Source organism: Tetrahymena thermophila (assembly GCF_000189635.1).
Source record: "Tetrahymena thermophila SB210 genomic scaffold scf_8254589, whole genome shotgun sequence".
NCBI classification, from domain to species: Eukaryota; Ciliophora; class Oligohymenophorea; order Hymenostomatida; family Tetrahymenidae; genus Tetrahymena; species Tetrahymena thermophila.
The window spans coordinates 61,360-85,641 of record NW_002476360.1 but is presented as its reverse complement, the minus strand read 5'-3'; the positions used below and the strand labels follow the sequence as shown (position 1 = coordinate 85,641).

Genomic DNA, 24,282 nt, shown 5'->3' with positions numbered 1-24,282 from the left:
GCTAATTTTGAAATATATTAATGACTTTTATACAAAAATACTTTCTACATTTCATCTAAATAAGTAAATCGATCAAAATATAGCTTAATCGAAAAAAATACTTAAAGATTAATAGGTATTTTCAACAAAAATCTATTTTTTTAATAGAAAGATAAACATAAACCCTATTAATTTATATTTTTAGAATAAAAAATCTAATTATTACAACTATTTCAAACTATTTTCTAAATACATAATTTATGAGAAAACAAATTGATAGTGAATAAAATTCTTAAAATATTATCCATAAATAAGAATTTAATCAATAAAAGAATAATTTTTTTAATTAAACAAATAATTACCAGAAAAAACCCAGCTAAATTTTTGGGATTTATTTTGATTTTAAAAATTAAAAAAAAATAAATAGTCTAAATTTTCCCTTTATAAATAAAATAGATGTTTTAAATTAAAATGAAATAGTTAAATTTAAACATTTATTATATTCAAAGTTATACATTAATTTATTAATTTGAAATAAAAATAGCTTGATTAAAAAAATTTGTTTAATTTTATTTATATTTTTCATACAAAAGGACTTAAAAATTTAGATTTAACAACACAATTTTGCTTATTATTTAATAAAACATTTTCACTTTTTTAATCCATAGTAATATTTTAAGCTCCTGTGGATCTATCAGTAAGAGTAACATTTTAATGACTAAAATTTAATTAGCTTTCATTCTAAAATAAAGATCTTTTCTATAATTTAGCAATGCATTTTACAGCTTTTAAAGTAGACATAATTTTACTTTTAGCTGATGAAGGTGACTTGCAAATTGCACTTTTGCATTTAAGCTATGGCTTCTTTGCTTTTTTTAATGATGCCATTTGCTTTTTTTAGCTTATCCTACTTAATTTTCCTAAAATTTAATTATAGTTACTTTTAGGAAAATATCTTGTAAATTCTTGCATTTAATCAAAATTCCTTATTCCAAAAAACTCTTCCTTTTAAACATGAGTAACAACATCTGTTTAGTTTTCTGTTTATTGCTTTTCATTCATTCTCTCAAATAAACAAAGCATTTAATCGAATAATAATTATTAGTTTTAAGTTTATTGCTAAGGCTAAGATTCATTAATGTTTTAGTTTTAAAAATTTGAGGGAATAATTGTTTTTTATCTCGATTTTTATCTATAAAGGTGTTAAATCTTATTATTCTTTTAATGATATCTGTCATTTAGATCATTTTAAAAATTTTATTAATTACTGTTATTTTACTCCAAATTTTAGTTTTGCAAAATTGAAGTTTATTTTTATAATTAATTGCTAGAGTAGATTAAAGGAGCATGATAAGAATCTTTTTACTCTTCAGTTATACTGTTACTTGTTTGGATAGAAGTTCTTTTAATTATCCTATATGATTCGTTGAATGGCATAATATTCTGTACCGAATCTTTATATTCTTCTTCTTCAAATTCTTCATCGAGGAAAAATTCTTCAGCTATTAGATCAGTGCTGATAAGTTGAATGTCTAAGCTCTATCCTTCTTCATTTGATTTTAACTAAAAAGCATCATTAAATCTATAAAAATCTATATCTTCTTCAATTTAATTGTTATTTTCAATCAGCTTTATTATTTCATTTTTATTAAAATTTAAATTATTTAAATAATTCAATCTAACAGCCTTCAGATTTAATCTTACATCTTCATTTTCTTCAATACTATTAAATTTTTAACGAATAAACCTCTCAAATTTTTACCTAGTTTAATTATCACTTTTCTTATTTTTTTCTATAATTAGTAGTTTTTAATTTTTTATAGTATATTATGGGCATTATTCATACACATGACTAAATTTGTTGCAAAAATAGCATGGTTAATCTACTGAAATCTTGCTATAGATAATTTAGTCTCTAAGAGAACAAAACTTCTCCTATTAATTAAATAAAAAATTAATATTAATAATTTTCGATGATAAAATCATATTTTAAATAAAGATTTTATAATAGTTTTATGAAATACTTGAAAAATATTTTTAAATCGAAGTATTTCATTTACAAAATCAGTCAGTGTAGAATTAAAAGGCTATGTCATTCTATATGAGTTAATAGGAGCATTTTATATTTCTTTAATAACCACTCATTTTGTTTATTCAATATATAAATAAAAATGTGTTATATGTTAAGTATTAATTATGAAATCAAGAAGTTAATGTTAACAAAAAATCAATTTATATTTTATATGTTTAGCATTTCAATATTCATTAAAAAATTAATAATATGTATTTATTTTATTTATAAATAAATAAATAAATATATAGGCTACTAGAAAAAAAATCGCATTATGAACTCATATAAATGTCATCAAATAAGCATAAATTAAATGTAGATTTTTTGCTTTTTAAAAAGAAAAATTAATAAAATATTTTACATATTCTAAATGATCTTCTTTTAATACTTCACTGAACTTAGATGCTTCCAAATATATAATTTAAGTAACAGTTAAGCTTTTTGCCTGTAAGTTTCTAGCCTCTCCTGTAAAAAATTCAGTGATGCCAAAGCAGTTATCTTTTTCCTATGAAAAAATAATATAATAAAAATATATTATATATTTATTTATAAATAACTTTACATCTTTTATACAAATATTATGACCATTACTGCTGAGTTACACTTACCCTTTGAGAATATAAAATAATCTATTATCACAGTCATTCTAGTTAAATATAATTTATCCAGGACCAAATGTAAGTTCCTTCATCTTTAAAGAAGCATTAACTAATATAGAGTCTTTAAAATTTAGTTTGAAATAAATTGTTTTTTTCAGAAAAGGATAATAAGAACTGATATTTATTTATTTTTAGAGATGAGGAGATAGCTTTAAAAGTATTTACTCTCCCTTTTAGTGATTGTAGTGATCCATCTAATCTAAATAATGCAAATATTAAAATATTTATGATTAGATCATTTAATCTATATTCCTAGTCCTCATATAGTGTAAAATATCAACCAATTATCTCCTTTTGTTTAATTTTAAGTATGTTAAAATGATAAAAAATTAAATTGAATACTTATAATTTGCTTGTATTTGAGCTCTTTCTGTAAATATATTTCCAATACTACTGACGACATAACCAAATACTCCACAGCTGTACACAACCATGAAAATTACAAAGACCTTCTCTGCAAGGGAAATGGGTGTAATATCTCCGTATCCTACAGTGACCATTGTGATGAAAGAAAAATAAACACTATTTATATAACGCTCATACCAATCAGTATTCAGCAAATTATTTTTAGTTAGCCAACTATTATCTTAACCCTTTGCAACAAAATTAAAAATGCAACCTTTATTATCAATTAATTAATTAATTTTTTTAAATTAAAATTTACCACCAATTAAAATAAATTAATTAATTAATTACCATTGATATGAGCGAGCATTAAAATCAAAAAGATAAGTTAACTGATTTAAAAGCTAAAGGGAAATCTCTAAGATAATGTGAATTTTGTATCTATTTTTTGAATTGAATTTGAAGCTTAATAAAGCTTGACAAGCAAAAATAGATAAATACAAAAATCCTATGTAACTAAAAAAGATGATAGTGTGATCAAATCCAAAACAAAATCGCCATTTAAGCAATAATTGGCAATGATTTATTTTCTATCGTTAACCAGAATATATCCTTTAAAATATCCAGTATTCAGCTTAACTAGCATATTCATAAACACTAAAAAAGCAGGAATAAAATAAAATATTATTTAATAAATTCCTTCTTTTAAGTTGTTAATATCAAATGAGGAAGATAAAGGAACAATAAAAATTTAAATAATCAACGTTGTTAATATAGTTATTTCTAAACATATAGTTGTGTAATTCAAAGGATTAAAGACTGGTATTTGGATATTTAATTTGGAAAAAGATTTTGTAAATACTTTAAAGAGGAGTGCTATGTATTTATTTTGACCTTCAGTAATTTATTTATTTCTAGAATAATAATATGAAACATCATTCACTTTTAATATCTATTCTTCTGACATGTTTCTAAACTTGAAAGCCTGAGATAAATTCTTCATATTCCTTAAAAACCTTTAAAAAATCCACAACCTTGCAACAAAAACATTTGTTAGCTTTTCTTCTTTTTTTTTTAATTATTTTTTTGTATCTACTTTGGTTTACAACTCACCTTCAATAGGTTATAAGTATGAACTTTTATAAACTACTTAATCTTGTGACGATTTTAAAATATCTTCTAGATCAATTTGTTCCGTAATCTCTGGTTCTTGATTATATATTTATATTTTATTCTTGGCTTAAATCATTTAAGACAAGGTATTTTATAGTTTTTCAATTTAGAGTTTGCTACTTCTCCTTCTTTAAACGATTGTCTTAATTTTATTATTTTATTTGCTATCAATATAATTTGGGTTAAATAAATCATTTTAATCCTTACTCTCACTGTACTTGTCTAATAACTCTTAATCGCATATATCTTATTCTGATGAAGATTAGATTTACTTTTTTTAAAAATTATTATTGTATTGTTCTTGAACATATTCCATCTTTTGATTCTCTTTTTATTTTTCGAAAAGATTAATTTTAGGAAAAATAGTAGAGTTTAGTGGCTATACTTCGTTCATGTTATTACAATCAGTTTTAGTAGCATGATGACCTTTTTAGTTTCTACTGATTTCTAAGCAAGTATCATTTAAATCTCTACCGCTAACATAGTTTTCTTCATTTTCTTAGTGAATCAAATCTTAATATATTCTAGTAGGAGTTACCTCAAATACAAATGGATCAATATCAAACTATTGAAAATGTAAATTTTTATTTTTTTTCTAATTAAATTGCTATTAAATTGTTTTAGATTTTATATCGTTTTTAATTTTTGAGTCATCTTTAGCCTCCTGCTATGCTTAGAGATATTAAAGCATTTTATTACTTTTTAAAATTATAAAATAAAATATTAATTGAAGATTTAGTCTACTTTTTTCTTTTTTTACTTATTCTTAATTTAAAGAGATGTATTAATCAAAAATTAAAAAGTATTACTACAAGTAATAGAAGCAAATAGGGCAATAAACTTCTAACAAAATAAATTGAATAAATTCAATTTCATTTAAATTCATGTTTAGATTTTTATTATTCAAACCAATTATTTTTTATTAAAAAGGAAAGGAAAATAAAGTTAACAGATCATAATTTTAATTAAAACCATTTGTTTGTTTCTTTATTTGATGATGTAATAGCTATTTACTTCTTTAATTGTAAAACAAAGATGCTATATTACTTAACAATAATGTATTATTTATTGTAAAAACATTAATAGAAGCAAATAGGGCAATAAACTTCTAACAAAATAAATAGAATAAAGTTAATTTCATGTAAATACATGTTTAGATTTTTATTATTCAAACCAATTAATTTTATATTCAAAAGGAGAGGAAAATAAAGTTTCAGATCATAATTTTAATTAAAGTCATTTGTATCTTTATTTGTTGATGTAATAGCTATTTACTTCTTTAATTGTAAAATAGAAAGACTATGGTTCTTATAAATGTATTATTTATTTTTAAAAAAAATCTAGTTTTTGAAAAAGTAAAATTTCATTTTAAAAATAAATTTTAATTACAGCAATTTCATCGATTATATTAATAAAATAAATAATAATTTGATGAATTTAGGCATTTAACCATTTTTTTATTATTTTAAAAATCTAATTTTAAATTTTAAATTAAATTATTTATTTTTTAAAATAGTTTTGTTTATTTAAAAAATATTATATTTTTAGTTTATTTTTATTGAAGTGTAAATCAAATAAAAAAAGTAAAATTTATTTCAGAATTTTGAAAATTTTTAGAATTTAGAATTTTGAAAATGCATAGAATTTAGAATTTTTAGAGTATTTAAATTCTGCGATGACTGATTGATTACTTCAATTGGATTAATATACAAGGAATTAAAATACTTAAATTATTTTACAACTAGCTATTCATCAAAAACATTTCTATTTTTACTATAAAAAATTTATAAAGATAAATTTAAAAATTATAAAATAGTAAGGAAGGAAATGCAATAATGAAAAGTATTTAACTATGGTTACTCAAAACAAAAATATAAATTATGCAATAAAATATTTTTTAATATCACTGTTATGAATTTGAAAAATTGGATTTTATTGTATCTACTTGTTTCATATGAGTTAGTTAATATTCGCTTTGTGAATCTGAATTTAGATTTTATGTCCCTTCTTCTAATTCCAATTTTAGATTATCATTTATATTTACAGAACTTTATCTTATTTAGTTTAGATTAGAATTTCTTTATTACAATATATTAATAGCTTGGTATTTGTATAAAGCTTATTAAATCTTACTTTATTTCAAAGTATTCTTACTTCTGTTAATCAGTTTTTTAGATTTTTTAGTTTTTAATTTTAGCTATTTTTAGCATAATTTGTTATATTTTTGCAATACAATATGTAGATTATTTTTTGGAAAATACCTAGTAAATTCTTGCATTAAATCAAAGTTGCAAACAATAAAAAAATCATCCGATTTATTAATATTTTGAATGTCAACACAATTATCAGAATTGTACTTTCCTTTTTTTTACTCTATAAAATTAAATATCTGATTGAGTAAATGCTGATTATTATTCATATTTTAATTTAGATTTTCAGATTATTCAGGTATTTTCTTTTATGACAAATCCTAAGAATTTTAAATGTTAATATTTTTTTATGAAATATGCTCTTTAATTGAAGTAAGCCTCTCAAAAGCATTATTATTTTAGTGAAATATGCAGCTTTTTAAATATGAATTTCTTTTAGCTTGGTGATTGTTAGAACTAATAAAAGGAAATTGTTAAATATTTTTTTGCTCATCTATAAAATTTTCTACAGCTAGAATTGAACTTCTTGCTATTTTTTTGCTAGAATTAAAGAAAAAATTTGATTCTTAAGTTTCTTATGATTTTTCAAGTATTTCTTCATCTTAGAAAAACTCTTCTGCTATTTTATCAGAGCTGATCAAAACAATATTCTATTTTAAATCCATTGCTTCTTCTCCTTCTGCATCTAAGCTTTTTCTATACTCAAAGGCATCATTCTATCTATAAAAGTCTAAATCGTTTTCAATATTGGTATTGTTTTAAACAAGCTATATAATTTCATATTTATCGACTGCTAAGTTATTGATATAGTTTAATCTAACAGCTTTTAAGTTCAGCCTAACAATTTAATTTTTTAATAAACTATTGAACTTTTAAAGATAGGGTCTCTCAAACTTTTACCTTAGTTAATCAATATTTCTCTTACTTCTTTCAATAATTAGCAATCTTTAGTTTTTTATAGTATAAAATGGACATAAATCATGCATGTGGCTAAACTTGTTGCAAAAATAGCAGGATTAGTCTATTGAAACTTTACTAAAAATTGCTTAGTCTTTGAGAGAGCTAAATTTTTCCTAATTTATTTTGAAATATTTTTTAATATTATTAAAATAGCTTTTTATTACATATTCCAATGGATCTTCTTTTAAGATTTCTTTAAAATCACTCAACTCTAAATATAAAATTTAAGAAACTGTTAAGCTTTTAGCTTATAGATTTCGGGCTTCTCCAGTAAAAAACTCATTTATCCCAAAGCAATTATCATTTTCCTAGAATTTTATTCAAATTTTTATAAAAAATAAATTTATAATTTGTTTACATCTTTAATGCAAATTTTGTGGTTATTATTGCTAAGCTGGACTTCACCTTTGAGAATAAAATATAATCTATTATCATAATCATTCTGGTTGAATATTATTTAGCCGGGTCCAAAAGTAATTTCCTTTATTTTTAGAGAAGCGCTAACTAAAATGGAGTCTTTAAAGTTTAGCTTGAAATAATTTATTTTTTTAAGAAAGGGATAATAAGAGTTTATTTTAATTTGTTTTTAGAGGTATGGAGATAGCTTTTAAACTGTAAATTCTCCTTTTTAATGATTGTAATGATCCATTTTTTCTAAATAATCTAAATATTTGTAAACTTATGATTAGATTATCTAGTCGATGTTCCTTGTCCTCATATATTAAATTATGTCGACTAATTAACTCCTTTTATTTAATTAGAATATCTAAAATTAAATGTGAGTAAAAAAATAAAATACTTAAATTTAGCTTTTACTTATGCCCTCTCTGTAAAAATGTTACCGATACTGCTAACAATATATCCAAATACTCCACAGCTGTAAGCTACCATGAAAATAACAAAGATTTTCTCTTGGAGAGAAATAGGAGTAATATCTCCGTATCCAACAGTAACCATTGAAATAAAAGAAAAGTATACACTATTAATATATCTTACGTACCAATCAGCATTATTAATATTATTTTTTGTTAGCCAGCTTTCATCTAAATTTTTAGCAACTTAATTAAAAATGCAGCCTTTATTATAAATATAAAATTTTTAATAACAAAAATAAATAAATTGTTAAAATTTATTGAAAAAATGTACCGTTGATGTGCGCAAGCAAGAAAACAAGAAAAATAAGCTTAGTAATTTAAAAGCAGAAAGGAAATCTCTAAGATAATAAAAATATTGCATCTAATTTAATTATTGAATTTTATATTTAATAAAGCTTGACTAGTAAGAATGCATAAATGTAATAATTTTCAGCCACTAAATAAGAAACAACAGTAATTAAATCAACTAAAAGTCCCCAACTTTGGAAATAATTTAGAAATATTTTTTTTCGATCGCTAACAATTAGACTCTCTTTAGAAAATCCAGTGTTTAACTTAAATAATATGGCAGTTGTAAATACAAAAATTGGAATAGAATAAAAAAAAATTCTACAATTTCCTTCTTAAATAAAATGAATATCAAATGAATCAGCTAGTGGTAATATGAATATTGAGATAATTAAAGTGATTAATACTGTTAATTCTAGGCCAATAACTGCAAAATTAAAAGGGTTAAAAACTGGTATTTAGATTATTAACCTATTAAAAAGTTTTTAGAATACTCTTATTAAAATTTTATGAGTACTGCTTACATTTGAAGCTTATTTCTTTTTAGATTAAAAGAACGATAAGTCATTAAATCTTTATTTTTACTCAAAATTCATATTCTTAAATTTATAGGCTTATGATAAATTCTTTATATTTCTTAAAAACCTTTAAAAAATTCCTAACCTAGCAACAAAACTATTAGAGAGCTACCCCTCCTTTTTAATTAATTTTTGAATTTTATCAAATTTCTATTATTAATCTTATTGATAAGGGTCTTAAATTTGGTTATTGTAACTCGTCTCTAATTCTTAAGTTTGCATAGATTCTTCTTTGTCAAAATTATCAAAATATTTATCTTTGTGTTCTTTATACTAATTATTTTTTATTTAGATAACTTTCTGCAAGTTAATTTAAAATTATTCAGCCTACATTTTGCTGCTATTTCTTTTTTAATTTACTGTATTACCCATTTTTTTTTGCTTGTAATCTTCTACAATTTTATTAGAATCTTCTACTATAATATCTGGCTTAATCTCAGAATTTTAACGTACTCTTGACTACTCAAAAGCAAACTTAACTTGCTATTTAAGTAAATTACTATTTCGCTTCTCATAATAAGTTTCCATCTTTGTGTTTTCAAGTTATTTCTCATAGAGATTAATTTTAGGATTAATAGTGGAATTTAATGGTAAAAGGCTATTTTGATTTTATCTTTCAGTTTATAACATCATTAATTCTTATTGACTTGCACTCATCTATTAGCTTATGCTATTAAAATCTAATTTTTCATTAAAATCTCTGCCACTTTCATAATTTTCCTCACCCTCCAATTATTTAATTTCTATTTTTTTTTAAGTAGAAGTTATATTTGAAGCAATGTTGTGATAGTGTAAATCAAATTTCTCAATGTGTATGACTTTTGGCAAATCTTAATTCTATTTATTAACTTTGCCATTTTAATTATATATCTAATTTTCTTCTGTTTTTTAGTTTTCTTACATTTTCTTTGTTAGTTCTACTAGGATAATAATAGATTAATAACTTAGCCCTTACTTACTAACTTATTTTGCTAATTATTGTATTTTATATTAATTTATTAAAAATTTGATAGGCATCAATTTTTGCTTCAACCAAAGCTTTGTTGGCAAATCAAATAGCTTTTAACAATCGCAATAAAAAATAAAATAAAATATGCATGTATCTGGTTTATTTCATAAATTTTATACCTACCTTTAAACCTACTTTTAACTTATTGATAGTGAAAAAATTCTATACTACCATTAATTAATTAAAGTTAAAAAAGTTAATTATTATTTTTTATCAGGTATTCTTTAATTTCTTTAAATATAACAATTCATTATATTTTTATTTTGAAAAATTTTTATTTAAATTTTAATTTATTTAACAAAATTATTTTTATTAATATTTTATTTAAATGTTAAATTTTAATTAATTAATTTTAGAATTATTTTAAATTTTGAATGAAAATTATTTAAAAATAAATGAATTAATTAATTAATTTATAAATAATAGACTAAATGGTTTTTATTGTATAAAATATATACTAAAATAAAATTAATTTAGTATATCTTAGTTTTTATATTTAAATTATTTGTTTAGATAATAAATTAGTTTTTTTAAAAATATTATTGATTATTAAAGTTAATTCAGTTTTAATTATCTTATTATATATTTTAAAACCCAAAAAATTATTTTCTAAAAGTTAATTTGATTTTTTTAATTTTCACTGCTAAGGTTTTAAAAAGTTTGATCTTACATTATCAAATTGTTAACTTTGCAAAAGTTTGTTTTCACTTTTTTGATCAATATTAAAGTCTTGCATTTCTTAGGTTCTACATGATAGAGCATTACTCAAACTCTCAGTATTGGACTGGTTATAACTTGATGATTTTGCAATAACAAGAGGTGTGTCTTGTGATTTTTTATGCTTATTAGCAAGAGCCCTGCATGTATTTATCTTTGATAAAATATTTTTTTTCTTAATAGCTAAATTTTTAAAAACTGTATTCCTTGGTTTATTTTAGTTTTTTTTTGCCTTTTTCAAAGGAACTTTTTGCTTTTTTAAATTTGTTTTACTTATTTATCCTAAAACTTAACTAAAATTGCTTTTTGGAAAATATCTAGTAAATTCTTATAATTAATCAAAATCATTTATGCAAAAAAATTCATCTTTTTAAATAAAAAATGAAACTTCATGCTTATTTTCAACTTCTTACTTGATTTGAGTAAGCTCAATTAAGTTTAGTATTTGCTTAAGCAGGTTTTATTCTTATACTTTAGAGGGAGAGGGTTCAGCATTTTTATTTTAATAGCTGGATATAGAAATATCTGAATTTTTTCTTGAAGATTGTTATCTAGTGTGGTTTTGGATTCTATGGTTTGTCGTTGAAAATTGCTCTTTTATAGTTTGAAGTTTCTCATAATTGTAAGTGTTTAAATTACTACTGTTTTAGGTATGAAATGCGTTTTGTAAAAAAGAAATTGATTTCCTATGCTGATTTTGAGAGTTTTAAAGTGCAGGTTAAAGTTGATTTTTATTTTCTTCTATCAAACTTTCTGTAGCTATTGTTTAGCTTGTTGCTACTTTCTTTTAAGAATTAATAATAGGGTTTAATTAATCATTACCCTCTTCGCCATATTCTAGCTTTTCTTCCTCTAAAAAAAACTCATCAGCTATTTTATCAGAACTTACTAAAATTATATTAAAATCTTATCCTTCGCTGTTTTACTTTAATTAAAATGCATCGTTGTACCTATAAAAATCTACATCGTTTTCAATTTGAATAGTATCTTGCGCAAGCTGAATCATTTCATTCTTATCGATAGCTAAATTATTTATGTAATTTAACCTAATAGCTCTTAAATTTAACTTGACTTCGGCATTTTCTAAAACACTGTTAAACTTAAAGCGATCATATCTCTCAAATTATTTTCTTTCTTAGCTAATGCTTCTATTACTTTTTTCAATCACTAATAATCTTTAATTTTTCAAAGTGTAAAAAGGGCATTGATCATACCTATGACTAAATTTATTGCAAAAAAAGCATGGTTAATCAATAGAGATCTTACTGAAGATAACTTAATCTTTAAGTGAACAAAATTTTTCCTAATTTATTATTTAAAAATATTTATTTTGTAGTATTTTTGATAGTATGAAACGTGTTAAAAATAAATAAAATAAATATTGAATTTTAATAATTTTTGAATTATTTATTAATAAAACACTTTAATTAAATATTTTTATAATTATAATATTTAATTTTTGTTCATATTTTTTTATTTTCCAACACTTTATTTAAAATATTTTAATTTACGTATTCCAAAGGATCTTCTTTTAAGACTTGCTTGAATTCGTTTAACTCTAGATATAAAATTTAAGAAACAGTTAAGCTTTTAGCTTCTAAATTTCTACACTCTCCTGTAAAAAATTCATTTATTCCAAAGCAATTATCATTCTCCTATTTTATTTATAAAAAGTTAATTAGAATATTTAAATTTTACTGCTTTACATCTTTGATACAAATTTGATGATTGTTACTACTTAGCTACACTTCTCCTTTTAAAATGTAAAATAACCTATTATCTTAATCATTTTGTTTAAATATTATTTAACCAGGACCAAATGTAAGTTCTTTCATTTTGAGAGAAGCATTAATTAAAATAGTATCTTTAAAATTTAATTTAAAGTAATTAGAGCTTTTAAGAAAAGGATAATAAGAGTTTATATTAATTTGCTATTAGAGGTAAGGTGAAAGCTTTTTGACTATTTCTTCACCTTTTTAATGGTTGTAATAATCCATCTACTCTAAGTAATGTAGATATTAAAATACTTATTATTAGATCACCTAACTAATATTTCTTGTTTTCATATATTAAATCATATCGACTAATTGTCTCCTTTTTAACATATAAAATATTTTAAATTATAAATTACAAATAATTAAAGATAAATAGATATATTTAACCATAAATAAGATAATTATTACTTGTAATTTGCTTGTATTTAAGCTCTCTAAGTAAAAATATTTCCTATACTGCTTACGATGTAGCCAAAAAATCCACAACTATAAACGACCATGAAAATAACAAAAACTTTCTCTTAGAGAGATACTGGTGTAATATCTCCATATCCAACAGTTACCATAGTGATGAAAGAAAAGTATACACTATTAATATATTACTCATACCAGTTAGCAGTTTTTAAATTATTTTTGGTTATCCAGCTTTCATCGACATTCTTAGCTACTTAGTGAAAAATGCAACCTAATAATTTTTTATATACAAAAATAATTATAAAAGAATTCATTTCAACAAATATGAGCTACCATTCAAATGAGCAAGTATCATCACAATAAAAATGAGCTTAAAAATTTAAAAACTTAATGGAAACCTCTAAGATAATGAAAATTTTGTATCTACTTTTACTATTGAGTTCTAAATTTAATATATTTTGAGTAGTAAAAACACATAATCATAAATGTCTTATGTTGCAAAAAAAGAAAGAACAGTTATTAAATCAATCATCAGTTCTCCGCTATAGTAATAATTCAGAAAAATTTTTTTCCTATCATGGACAGCTATATTTTCTTTAAAAAAGCCAGTATTTAGTTTGGAAAATATAGAAATTATGAGAGCGATAGCAGGGATATAATAAAATACTACTTTACACCCTCCTTATTTTAGATAATTAACGTCAAATGAATCAGCTAATGGAAGAGTAAAGAGTTGAGCTGTTAAAGTTATTAAAACAATTAATTCTAAACATATTACCCATAAATGTAGTGGTTCAAATACTGGTATTTAGTTTGCTAACTTTTAAAAAACTTTAGAAAATATTCTAAAGAGTATTTTTTAACTAAAACTTTAATTTCCCATTTCTTTATTTTTTTGTTAATAAAAAGATAAATCATTAAATCTTAATTTTTATTCTGCTTTCATAATTCTAAATTTATAAGACTAAGATAAATTCTTTATGTTTCTAATAAATCTTTAGAAAATACCTAAACGAGATACAAATGAATTTTTAAGCTTATCATCTTTCTTTTTTAACTTTTAAATTGTATCTAATTTACATGATTACTCTTCTCCTACCTAATTTTGAATTTGGCTTTTTTCTTACTCTTAAGTTTATAATGTCTCATTTTAATCAGGAATATCAAGCATTTTCTGCTTTTATTCTTGTTAGTTGCTAGTTTTATCTTAAATCATTTTTAATAAAGTATTTTAAAATTGTTCTACTTGCATCCTGCTACTTCTTCTTCTTTGATTTATTGCTTTATTAATTGTATTCTAATTACATAAGAATGAATCTTATATTGAGCCTTCTCTCTCTTTAGGCTCTAGATTTGCACCAATTGATGTTTTAGTGGGTCTTATTTATACATAAGAGGTTTTTCTTATCTATTTTGATAAATTACGATTGGGTTATCTTATAATGCTTTCTTTACTTGCATTTTCTTGCTGCTTTTCACATAAATTAATTTTTGGGAGAATGGTAGAATTTAATGGTTAAAGGCCACATTGTTTGTGCCGTTCAGTTTTAAAGAGAAGATTTTCTAATTAGCTTTTATTCACGCTTTAACTTGTGCTATTAATTTCAGTGAAATCCCTTACGCTAACATAATTTTCTTCATTTTCTTAGCTTTAATAATCCATTTAGTTATTTGTAGAAGATGTATTTAAAATCTGCTTGGGTAGATTAATGTCAAACTATTAAAGATGTAGATATTGATTTGCTTCTTAGTTTATTTAATATAAATACATTATTTTATTCAAACCCTCTAAATTTTATGGATATTCACTTTATGACATCTATAATAGATTTCTTTAGTTCACTTTATCTATTATTAGAATGAAAAGAATAAAAATGAGTGGGTATTTTTACTTAATCTTAATCTTAATTAAAAATTGAAAATTGTATTTTTTATCAAACTTTATTATTTTTTATTAAGACATTTAATTTGTATTTAACTCTTGAATTAAATTACATCAGAAAAAAAATAAAAGGAAAATATAGATAAACATTAAATTTTTTGATTCATTTTTTATTTATTTAGAGTAATAATTAGTATTTTTATGATATAAATTAAAATAATAGCCAGCAATTTTTTCTTAATTTTTAAATAATTAATAAAGAAACACTCTAATAAATATTGTATAAAAAATACAAATATAAAAAACACATAGGAATAAATTTCAATGCTTTAAGCAATCAAGCTAGAATGAATATCAAGATTTTTAAATATTTACTTAAATATTATTTGAGGAAAACCTATAAACTATTGAAATGTTTAAAATAAATTAGATGATCTTAATTTATAAATTTATTCTAATGTTAAGATAATTAATAAATTTAATAGCTGTACTATTTTCATAAATTTAGAAGTGAAGAATTTCTATTAAAAAACGCTTTCCATATTTAATCAAATCATTTTGTAATAAAATTTGTCTCAAAAGTTAAAAATTAAAGCTAAACAATGAAATAAAATATTTTAATTTTGTAAAATCTAAATTTAAAAAAAAAAAATAAATTATTTTTTTAAAGCTCTTAGAAAATGCAAACTAAAATAAATATATCATAGTTCTATCTTTTAAATTTAATCTGTTACATTTTAAATTTAGGAATGAAGTTATTGTATAGATAGCTACTATCATGATTATTTTTTTCTTAAGAAATAATTTCAGTTTTTTGGATAAGTAAATATTTTTAGATATAAAATAATAATGAAAATTTTCTTAAATCTAAGGAAGGAGTAATTAAAACTAATAATTTTTGTAAAGTGAAATTAGTTTATGGTAAAAAATTCAGTTAAATAATGATAAAGACTTATTGTTTTAGAAATTAAGCAAAAGCCAAAAAAAACTATATTTGTTTGTATTAAAACCATACATACATAACTAGATGAATAATTATTACATAATTTGCTTTTAATTCTAAATTTTTTAGAAAATAATTAAGAAAAAACAACAATTAATTTTATATTAATTAAGACAGTTTTTAATTTTACTGAACTGGAAATTAACATATATTTTTAAAGAAATTTTATGTTATTATCATTTCAATCGATTGTTTTTCCTTTTTTCTTACAATTTTTATTTCTCAAATTTTTTTTCTTGTTATAAATTTTGAATTAGAGCAAGTATTACTTTTTCATAAACACTAATCCATTTATAAAAAATTACATTAGCATAAGTAAGTAAATAAATAAATAAATAATTTATCTGAAAAACTAAACATCCTAAATTTTATGATTTTTCATTGTTATTTTTGAAGAAACTAGATTTAGGTTTTGCAGGTGATTAATAATATAAAATTAAGATTTATTTTTACTTAAAGGAGATTCATAACTAACAATCAATAAATTTATCAATATTTTTATTTTAAGAAACCTGAATTTAATTATTGGCAACATTTTATCATTTTTTAGAGATTGTATGTAAACTGTATTTTTTCTAAAAGTCTTTTTTTTTCATTTAATAATAATTCTTTGTTTTTTTAGATAATTTATAACTTTACTTTAAAACACAACAATCATAGCTGCTTTTTGGAAAAAAGCGAATGAATGTTCTTTTAAATTGTATTAATATCAGTTATTGTAAAAATTCATCAGCTTATATATGAGAATCTACCTCTATTTAAGAATTTGCTTTGTGTTTAATTTGAGTTTGTGTTATTAAGCTGACTGTTTATTTAAATTTATTCGATTATTTTTTTGAGAATCCTTTGCTATTAGTTGTGAGATAGATTGGACATCTCTTTTCAGATAGATAATTTAAAAAAAAGGCTTTTATTACTAATTTTTATTATTATTTTCATTTAACATAGAAAATTTATCATTCATTATATAACTCGAAATAGGATTAGGAGGATTCTAGTTTGTTATCTAACCTCATTATCGAATTCTTTCTCTACTTTTGAAGAAACTATTGATGTCTTTGATGACTTTTTTTATTCTTCTTAATAACTATTAAGAGCTTAAATAGAACTTCTACTAACTTTCTTATGTATATTTGATACATGATTTAAGGTACTAGTGCTTGTAATTCACTATTATCTCTTTCTTCTTATTAATCTTGAGAGCAAAACACTACAGCAATATTATTATTAGCTACATGATCATGATATTATTTTATATAAAACCAATAATATTTTCTATAAAAATCGATATTCATTTCCATTTTATGAGTATTAAGGATAATTAAATAATTAGCTCTTCATCTAAAATCTTTAACATAGTATATATATTTTCACTGTTCTTGAGTCTTGCTTAACTTCTTCATTATCCAACAAATTATTAAATTTGTGTTTCAAATTTCTATTTAATTGCTTTCTAATCTAATTTATATATACTTTACTCTTTTCAGTAAAGTAAGGGCATTCGACATATTCATAATCATAACTTTTACAAAAAAAATCTTTATATGTTTATTATTTCATTAGCATTTTATAATTTTTTCTACTAATAAGTTTTATATTATTTATGTATGTGAAAGCATATTTCAACTCCTATTTTCTTATAATTATATAAAAATCTAGTCGTAAAAACCTTTAAAAAATTCCTAACATAGTAACAAAATTATTAAAGAGGGACTCCTCATCAAATTTATATTATTATAATTATTGATAAAAGGCTCAAATTTGATTATTGTTACTCTTCTTAAAACTTGGTTTGCATAGATTCTTCTTCATCTAATTTTTCAAAATATTTATCTTTGTTCTCTAATTCTGCTATCAGGTATGAAAACTGCTTCAAAAAATTTTTATTTTTTTCTTTAAATTTTTTATTTATTTTATTAAATAATATATTTAATTCTACTAAATGTATAATTCTTACTCAAGAAATAATTATCCGATAATAGTTATAATAAGCAATACAATAAAATATCCATAGATTTGGCTTGTTTTATGTATTTTGTATCTATCTTTAAATTTATTTTTTACTTGTTAAAACAAGACAAAAAATTAAATAATTAAAGTTAAAACGTTAATGATTATTTATTTGTAAGAAATTATTTAATTTCTTACAAATTCTTTTTATTTTATTTTGAAAATTTTCTATTTAAATTTGAATTAATTAAAGTTATTTTAATATATATTTTATATAAATGTTACAAATTGAATTTATTTTAGAGATTGTTTTTAAATTTTTAATATTTTATTAAAAATTTTTGTAAATACAAATGCATTTTTAATATAAATTATTTTATTATTTCTCAGTTTTTTATGTTTAAATTATTTTTATTCTTCAATTAATAAATTAATTTGCTTTTTTAATCATATATTTTAATGATAATTAAAATTAATTCAGTTTTGCTTGTCTTTTTATTTAAAAGAGCAAAAAAATTATTCTTTTTATAAAAGTTGGTTTGGATTTTATTTTTCACTGCAAAGGTTTTAAGAAGCTTGATCTTACATTAATTAATTATTAACTTTGCAAAAAATTATTTTAACTTTTTTGATCAATATTAAAGTCTTGCATTTCTTAAGATCTATAAGACAGAACATTACTCAAACTATCAGTATTGGACTAATTATCATTTTATGATTTAGTAATAGCAAGAATTTTGTCTTATGATATTTTACGCATATTAGACATAGTCTTGTATGTATTTATCTTTGATAAAACACTTCTTTTCTTAAGATCTAAATTTTTAAAGGCTTTATTCCATGTTTTATTTGAGCTTCTCTTTGCCTTTTTTAAAGATGCTTTTTGCTTTTTTAAATTTATTTTACTTATTTATCCTAAAACCTAACTAAAATTGCTTTTTGGAAAGTATCTAGTAAATTCTTATAATTAATCAAAATCATTAATGCAAAAAAATTCATCTTTTAAAATATTATATGAAACTTTCTGCTTATTTTCAGCTTCTTATTTGATTTGAGTAAGCTCAATAAATTTTATTATTTGTTTTAACAAACTTTAATCTTATGCTCCTGAAGAAGATTCCTCTACATTTTTAATTTAATAGTTGGATATAGAAACATCTGAATTTTTTCTTAAAGATTATTTTCTAGTGTGGTTTTAAATTCTATGATTTATCATTGAAGATTACTCCTTTATATATGGGTGGAGTTTCTCATTATTTTATATATTTAAATTACTACTGCTTGTGGTATAAAATGCATTTTGTAAAAAAAGATTTGATTTCCTATGCTGATTTTGAGAGTTTTAAAATGTAGGCTAAAGTTGATTTTTATTTTCTTCTATCAAACTTTCTGTTGCTATTGTTTAGCTTGTTGCTACTTTCTTTTAAGAATTAATTAGAGGGCTTAATGTTTCTTAACCATCTTCGCTATTTTCTAACTTTTCTTCTTCTAAAAAAAACTCATCTGCTATTTTATCAGAACTAACTAAAATTATATTAAAGTCTTATCCTTCTTTGCTTTATTTTAATTAGAAAGCATCATTGTACCTATAAAAATCTACATCATTTTCAATTTGAATAGTATCTTGCGCAAGCTGAATCATATCATTTTTATCGATAGCTAATTTATTGATATAATTTAGCCTTACAGCTCTTAAATTTAATTTAACTTCTGCATTTTCCAAAATGCTGCTAAACTTAAAACGGTCATGTCTCACAAATTATTTTCTTTCTTAGCTAACGCTTCTATTACTTCTTTCAATAACTAATAATCTTTTATTTTTCAAAGTGAAAAAAGGGCATTAGCCGTATCTATGACTAAATTTATCGCAAAAAAAGCATGGCTAATCAACCGAGATCTTACTGAAGGTAACTTAATCTTTAAGTGAACAAAATTTTTCCTAATTTATTTTTCAAAAATAATAATTTTATTGTATTTTTGATAAAAATATTAAGAAAATATGATATTGTTGGATTATTTATTTATTGATATTATAGGACTTTTAATTAAATGTTTTTATGATATTATTTAATTGATTGTTCAATATTTTAAAAAATATCTGTAAGCTTTATTTGAAATTGTTTTAATTTACATATTCCAAAGGGTCTTCTTTTAAGACTTATTTGAACTCATTTAACTCTAAATATAAAATTTAAGAAACAGTTAAGCTTTTAGCTTCTAAATTTTGACACTCTCCTGTAAAAAATTCATTTACCCCAAAGCAATTGTCACTCTCCTATTTTATATTTAAAAATTTTATTAGAATATTTAAATTTTATTGCTTTTACATCTTTGATGCAAATTTGATGGTTGTTGCTAATTAACTGCACTTCTCCTTTTATAATATAAAATAATCTGTTGTCTTAATCATTTTGCTTATATATTATTTATCCAGGACCAAAAGTAAGTTCTTTCATTTTGAGAGAAGCATTTATTAAAGTAGAGTCCTTGAAGTTCAGTTTAAAGTAATTAGAGCTTTTAAGAAAAGGATAATATGAGTTTATATTAATTTGTTATTAGAGGTAAGGTGAAAGCTTTTTGACTATTTCTTCTCCTTTTTAATGGTTGTAATAATCCATCTACTCTAAGTAATGTAAATATTGAAAGACTTACTATTAGATCACCTAATTAATATTTCTTGTTCTCATATATTAAATCATATCGACTAATTATCTCCTTTTTATAGTTGTTAAATTTTTTTAATTTTAAATTTCAAATAATTAAAGATTAATTTATTTAAATATAAATAAGCCAATAATTACTTGTAATTTGCTTATATTTGAGCTCTCTAAGTAAAAATATTGCCTATGCTGCTTACAATATACCCAAAAAATCCGCAGCTGTAAACAACCATAAAAATAACAAAAACTTTCTCTTAAATAGAAACTGGTGTAATATCTCCGTATCCAACAGTTACCATAGTGATGAAAGAAAAATATACGCTATTAATATATAGCTCATACCAGTCAGCAGTCTTTAAATTATTTTTTGTTACCCAGCTTTCATCAACATTTTTAGCAACTTAGTGAAAAATGCAACCTAATAATTATTTATTATATAAAAATAATTTTAAAAGAATAAATTTCAAGCTAATATGAATTACCATTCAAATGCGCAAGTACCATTACTAGAAAAATAAGCTTAAAAATTTAAAAACTTAAAGGAAACCTCTAAGATAATGAAAATTTTGTATCTACTTTTATAATTGAATTCTAAATTTAATAAATCTTGAGTAGTAAAAAAGCATAGTGATAAAAGTTTTATGTTGCTAAAAAAGAAAGAACAGTAAAAAAATCAATAACAAGTCCTCCACTTTTGTAATAATTCAAAAAAATTTTTTTCCTATCATGGACAGCTATATTTTCTTTAAAAAAACCAGTATTTAGTTTGGCAATCATAGAAACTGTGAAAGTGATAGCTGGAACATAATAAAACGCCACTAAACACCCTCCTTATTTTAAATAACTAACATCAAACGAGTCAGCCAATGGAAGAATAAATAGTTGAGCTATAAAAGTTATTAAAACAACTAATTCTAAACAAATTACCGCTAAATTTAAAGGATCAAATACTGGTATTTAGTTTGCTAACTTTTAAAAAATTTTAGAAAATATTCTAAAAAGTATTTTTTTACTAAAGTTTTAATTTCCCATTTCTTTTATTTTTTGTTAGTAGAAAGATAAATCATTAAATCTTACTTTTTATTCTGCTTTCATAATTCTAAATTTATAAGACTGAGACAAATTCTTTATATTACTTACAAATCTTTAGAAAATACCCAAGCGAGAAACAAATGCATTTTTAAACTTTTCATCTTACTTTTTTAACTTTTAAAATTTATCTAATTTACATGTCTATTCTTCTCCTATTTAATTTTTAATTTGGCTTTTTTCTAATTCTTATGTTTATAGCGTCTCATTTTAATCAGGAATATCAAGCATTTTCTGCTTTTATTCTTGTTAGTTGCTAGTTTTATCTTAAATCATTTTTAATAAAGTATTTTAAAATTGTTCTACTTGCATCCTGCTGCTTCTTCTGCATTGATTTATAGTTTTATTAATTGTATTTTATTTACAAAGTCCTGAACCTTATATTGTGCCTTCGTTTTCTTTAGGCTCTAGATTTGTGACATTTAACGCTTTACTAGGTCTTTTTTAAAGAAGAGAGGTTCTGCTTATCTATTTTGATAAATTTAGATTGGGTTATCTTATAATGCTTTCCATACTTGTATTTTCTTTCTACTTCTCACATAAATTAATTTTTGGGAGAATGGTAGAATTTAATGGTTGAAGGCTACTTTGTTTGTGTCTTTCATTTTTTAAGAGAATATAATCTAATTAGCTTATATTCATGCACTAGTTTGTGCAATTAACTTCAGTGAAATCCCTTGCACTTGCATAATTTTCTTCATTTTCTTACCATTAATATTCCATTTTGTTTTTTATAGAAGATGCATTTAAAGTTTGCTTGAGTAGATTAATGTCAAATTATTAAAGATGTAGAAATGTATTTACTTCTTAGTTTTATTAATTTAAATTCATAACTTTGTTCTAACTATCTAAATTTTATTGATTTTATCCTTATATCATCTAGCCTTATTTCATTTTATCAATTGCTTGAATAAAAAAAACAATAAAAAATATAATGGTATTTTTACTTAACTTTAATTAAAAATTTGTGAATAATGCTTTTTATTTTTCAAAATTTTATTTTTGTTTACAATGTTTATTTAATCTAGATAATTAAGTTCCTTTAATTCTTGAATTCAAGTACATTTTAAAGAACTTATAAAAGAAAAATATAGACATTAAATGATTTGATTGTTATTCTAAGTTAATTGATTGCTTACAAGTATATGTATATATACATACACACAACAATTCATAAATATAAAAAAGATTTTTCATCAAAAAAAAAGTAAAAGAAGACATATTATTAGCATAAAGTTTAATTTTGACCCTATTGGCCCTAAAATGCCAATATTGATTGTATATTCTTTTTATTGTAATAATTAATTTTATTATTTATTTTATATAAATTAAGATAATAGCTAACAAATTTCTGTAATGTTTAAAAGGAAGATAAAAAAAGTTTGTTTTAAAAATACAAAAATAAAAAACACATAAGAATATATTTCAATATTATAAACAATAATGATAGAATAAATTTCAAGAGTTTTAAGTATTATTTGAAGAAAACCTTATTTTATAAATTATAAGCTAGGCAAATAAAAAACGTGATAATCTTATTGAATTTTAATTTTATTTATTTTTTTATTTCATTCTAATATTAATATGCATAATTCATAAATTTAATAGCTTTATATATTCATAAATTTCAAGGAGAAGAATTATTATGAAGAAACTGTTCATTTATTTTTAATCAATCATTTTATTCTTTGTTTAAAATAATATTTTTCTTGAATGATATAAATTTAATCTAAAAAAGGTATTTTTATTTAGTAACTTAAAGTAAACATTTTTAATAAAAATAAAATAATTTATTTTTTTTTAAAGCTCATAGGAAAGAAGTTCAAACAAAAACAAATCATAGTTTTATTTATAAAATTTTATCTCCTTTATTTTAAATTTAGAATAATAGTTGTCATATTTATAATTATTAAAAAGTTTTATTTTATTCTTAAAAAAATATTTACAGCTTTTCGAATAAGCAAATATTTTTAGATAAAAACTAAATAGTAAAAACGATATTAAATTTTCTTAAAACAAAGGAAAAATTAATTAAATCTTTTTTTCCGTAAAATGAGAAGGCAATTAATGAGAGAAAAAGCTTAGATAAATCTCAAGACTTATTGTTTTAATAATAAAAATAAGTAATGTAAATAATGATATTAAAAATATGAGATGTTATCTTTTAGTTCTAAATTTATCAAATAAATAATTAATCAAAAATATTAATCAAATTTTATATTAATTAAGAAGCTTTTTATTTTACAACTGGTTATCAGTATATTTTTTAAGAAAATTTATTATATTATCATTTACTTTTTTTCCTTTTCAATCACTATTTTTATTTTTCAAATTTCCTTTCTTTTATAAGAATTTTCAACCAGAACTACTATTATTTTTAAAAATGTTAAATCAGTGACGTAAAAATTAAATACCCGCAAGTAAACAAAAAATTAATCTGAAAAGTAACATCTTAAATTTTATGATTTTTCATTGTTATTTTTTTTTAAAAACTAGATTGAAGAATTTCAAGTGATTTATAAAATTAAGATTTATTTTCAATAAAAGGAAATTCTTAGCTATTAATTAATTTAAATTTCTTAAAACAACATACGAATTCATTATATTTATGTTTTGAAAAATTATTTATTTAAATTTGAATTTATCAAAATTATTTTTATCAATATTTTATTTTAATGTTAAATTTTAATTAATTTTTATAATTT

At 21.4% G+C, this 24,282-nt stretch overlaps 6 protein-coding genes across 6 annotated transcripts; all 6 read right to left on the bottom strand. All coding sequences in view use genetic code 6, as the record gives it.

Moving 5' to 3' along the window:
• Window positions 1–561: 561 nt before the first annotated feature.
• Window positions 562–1,829, bottom strand: TTHERM_000997599 (cation channel family protein; the record flags this gene model as incomplete). Its single annotated transcript, XM_012798420.1, has 2 exons — window positions 562–1,772; window positions 1,826–1,829. 2 exons carry the CDS (start codon window positions 1,827–1,829, stop codon window positions 562–564), a joined length of 1,215 nt encoding a protein of 404 aa, XP_012653874.1.
• Window positions 1,830–4,328: 2,499 nt separating this feature from the next.
• On the bottom strand, window positions 4,329–4,918 carry TTHERM_000997598 (cation channel family protein; the record flags this gene model as incomplete). The annotated part of the gene is made up of 2 exons (XM_012798419.1): window positions 4,329–4,369; window positions 4,435–4,918. 2 exons carry the CDS (start codon window positions 4,916–4,918, stop codon window positions 4,329–4,331), a joined length of 525 nt encoding a protein of 174 aa, XP_012653873.1.
• Window positions 4,919–6,130: 1,212 nt separating this feature from the next.
• TTHERM_00997590 (cation channel family protein) lies at window positions 6,131–9,981 on the bottom strand (the record flags this gene model as incomplete). Its single annotated transcript, XM_001019199.3, has 7 exons — window positions 6,131–7,450; window positions 7,502–7,645; window positions 7,696–8,083; window positions 8,137–8,413; window positions 8,484–8,550; window positions 8,908–8,971; window positions 9,164–9,981. The coding sequence occupies 7 exons, from the start codon at window positions 9,979–9,981 to the stop codon at window positions 6,131–6,133; spliced, it is 3,078 nt and encodes a 1,025-aa protein (XP_001019199.3).
• Window positions 9,982–10,724: 743 nt separating this feature from the next.
• On the bottom strand, window positions 10,725–14,956 carry TTHERM_00997580 (cyclic nucleotide-binding domain protein; the record flags this gene model as incomplete). Its single annotated transcript, XM_001019198.3, has 5 exons — window positions 10,725–12,107; window positions 12,316–12,459; window positions 12,511–12,898; window positions 12,988–13,264; window positions 13,327–14,956. The coding sequence occupies 5 exons, from the start codon at window positions 14,954–14,956 to the stop codon at window positions 10,725–10,727; spliced, it is 3,822 nt and encodes a 1,273-aa protein (XP_001019198.3).
• A 1,878-nt stretch (window positions 14,957–16,834) lies between these two features.
• On the bottom strand, window positions 16,835–17,179 carry TTHERM_000997551 (hypothetical protein; the record flags this gene model as incomplete). Its single annotated transcript, XM_012798418.1, has 1 exon — window positions 16,835–17,179. The coding sequence occupies one exon, from the start codon at window positions 17,177–17,179 to the stop codon at window positions 16,835–16,837; it is 345 nt and encodes a 114-aa protein (XP_012653872.1).
• A 1,202-nt stretch (window positions 17,180–18,381) lies between these two features.
• Window positions 18,382–22,471, bottom strand: TTHERM_00997550 (cyclic nucleotide-binding domain protein; the record flags this gene model as incomplete). The annotated part of the gene is made up of 6 exons (XM_001019195.2): window positions 18,382–19,767; window positions 19,960–20,103; window positions 20,156–20,543; window positions 20,630–20,906; window positions 20,971–21,402; window positions 21,502–22,471. The coding sequence occupies 6 exons, from the start codon at window positions 22,469–22,471 to the stop codon at window positions 18,382–18,384; spliced, it is 3,597 nt and encodes a 1,198-aa protein (XP_001019195.2).
• Between the last annotated feature and the right edge of the window lie 1,811 nt (window positions 22,472–24,282).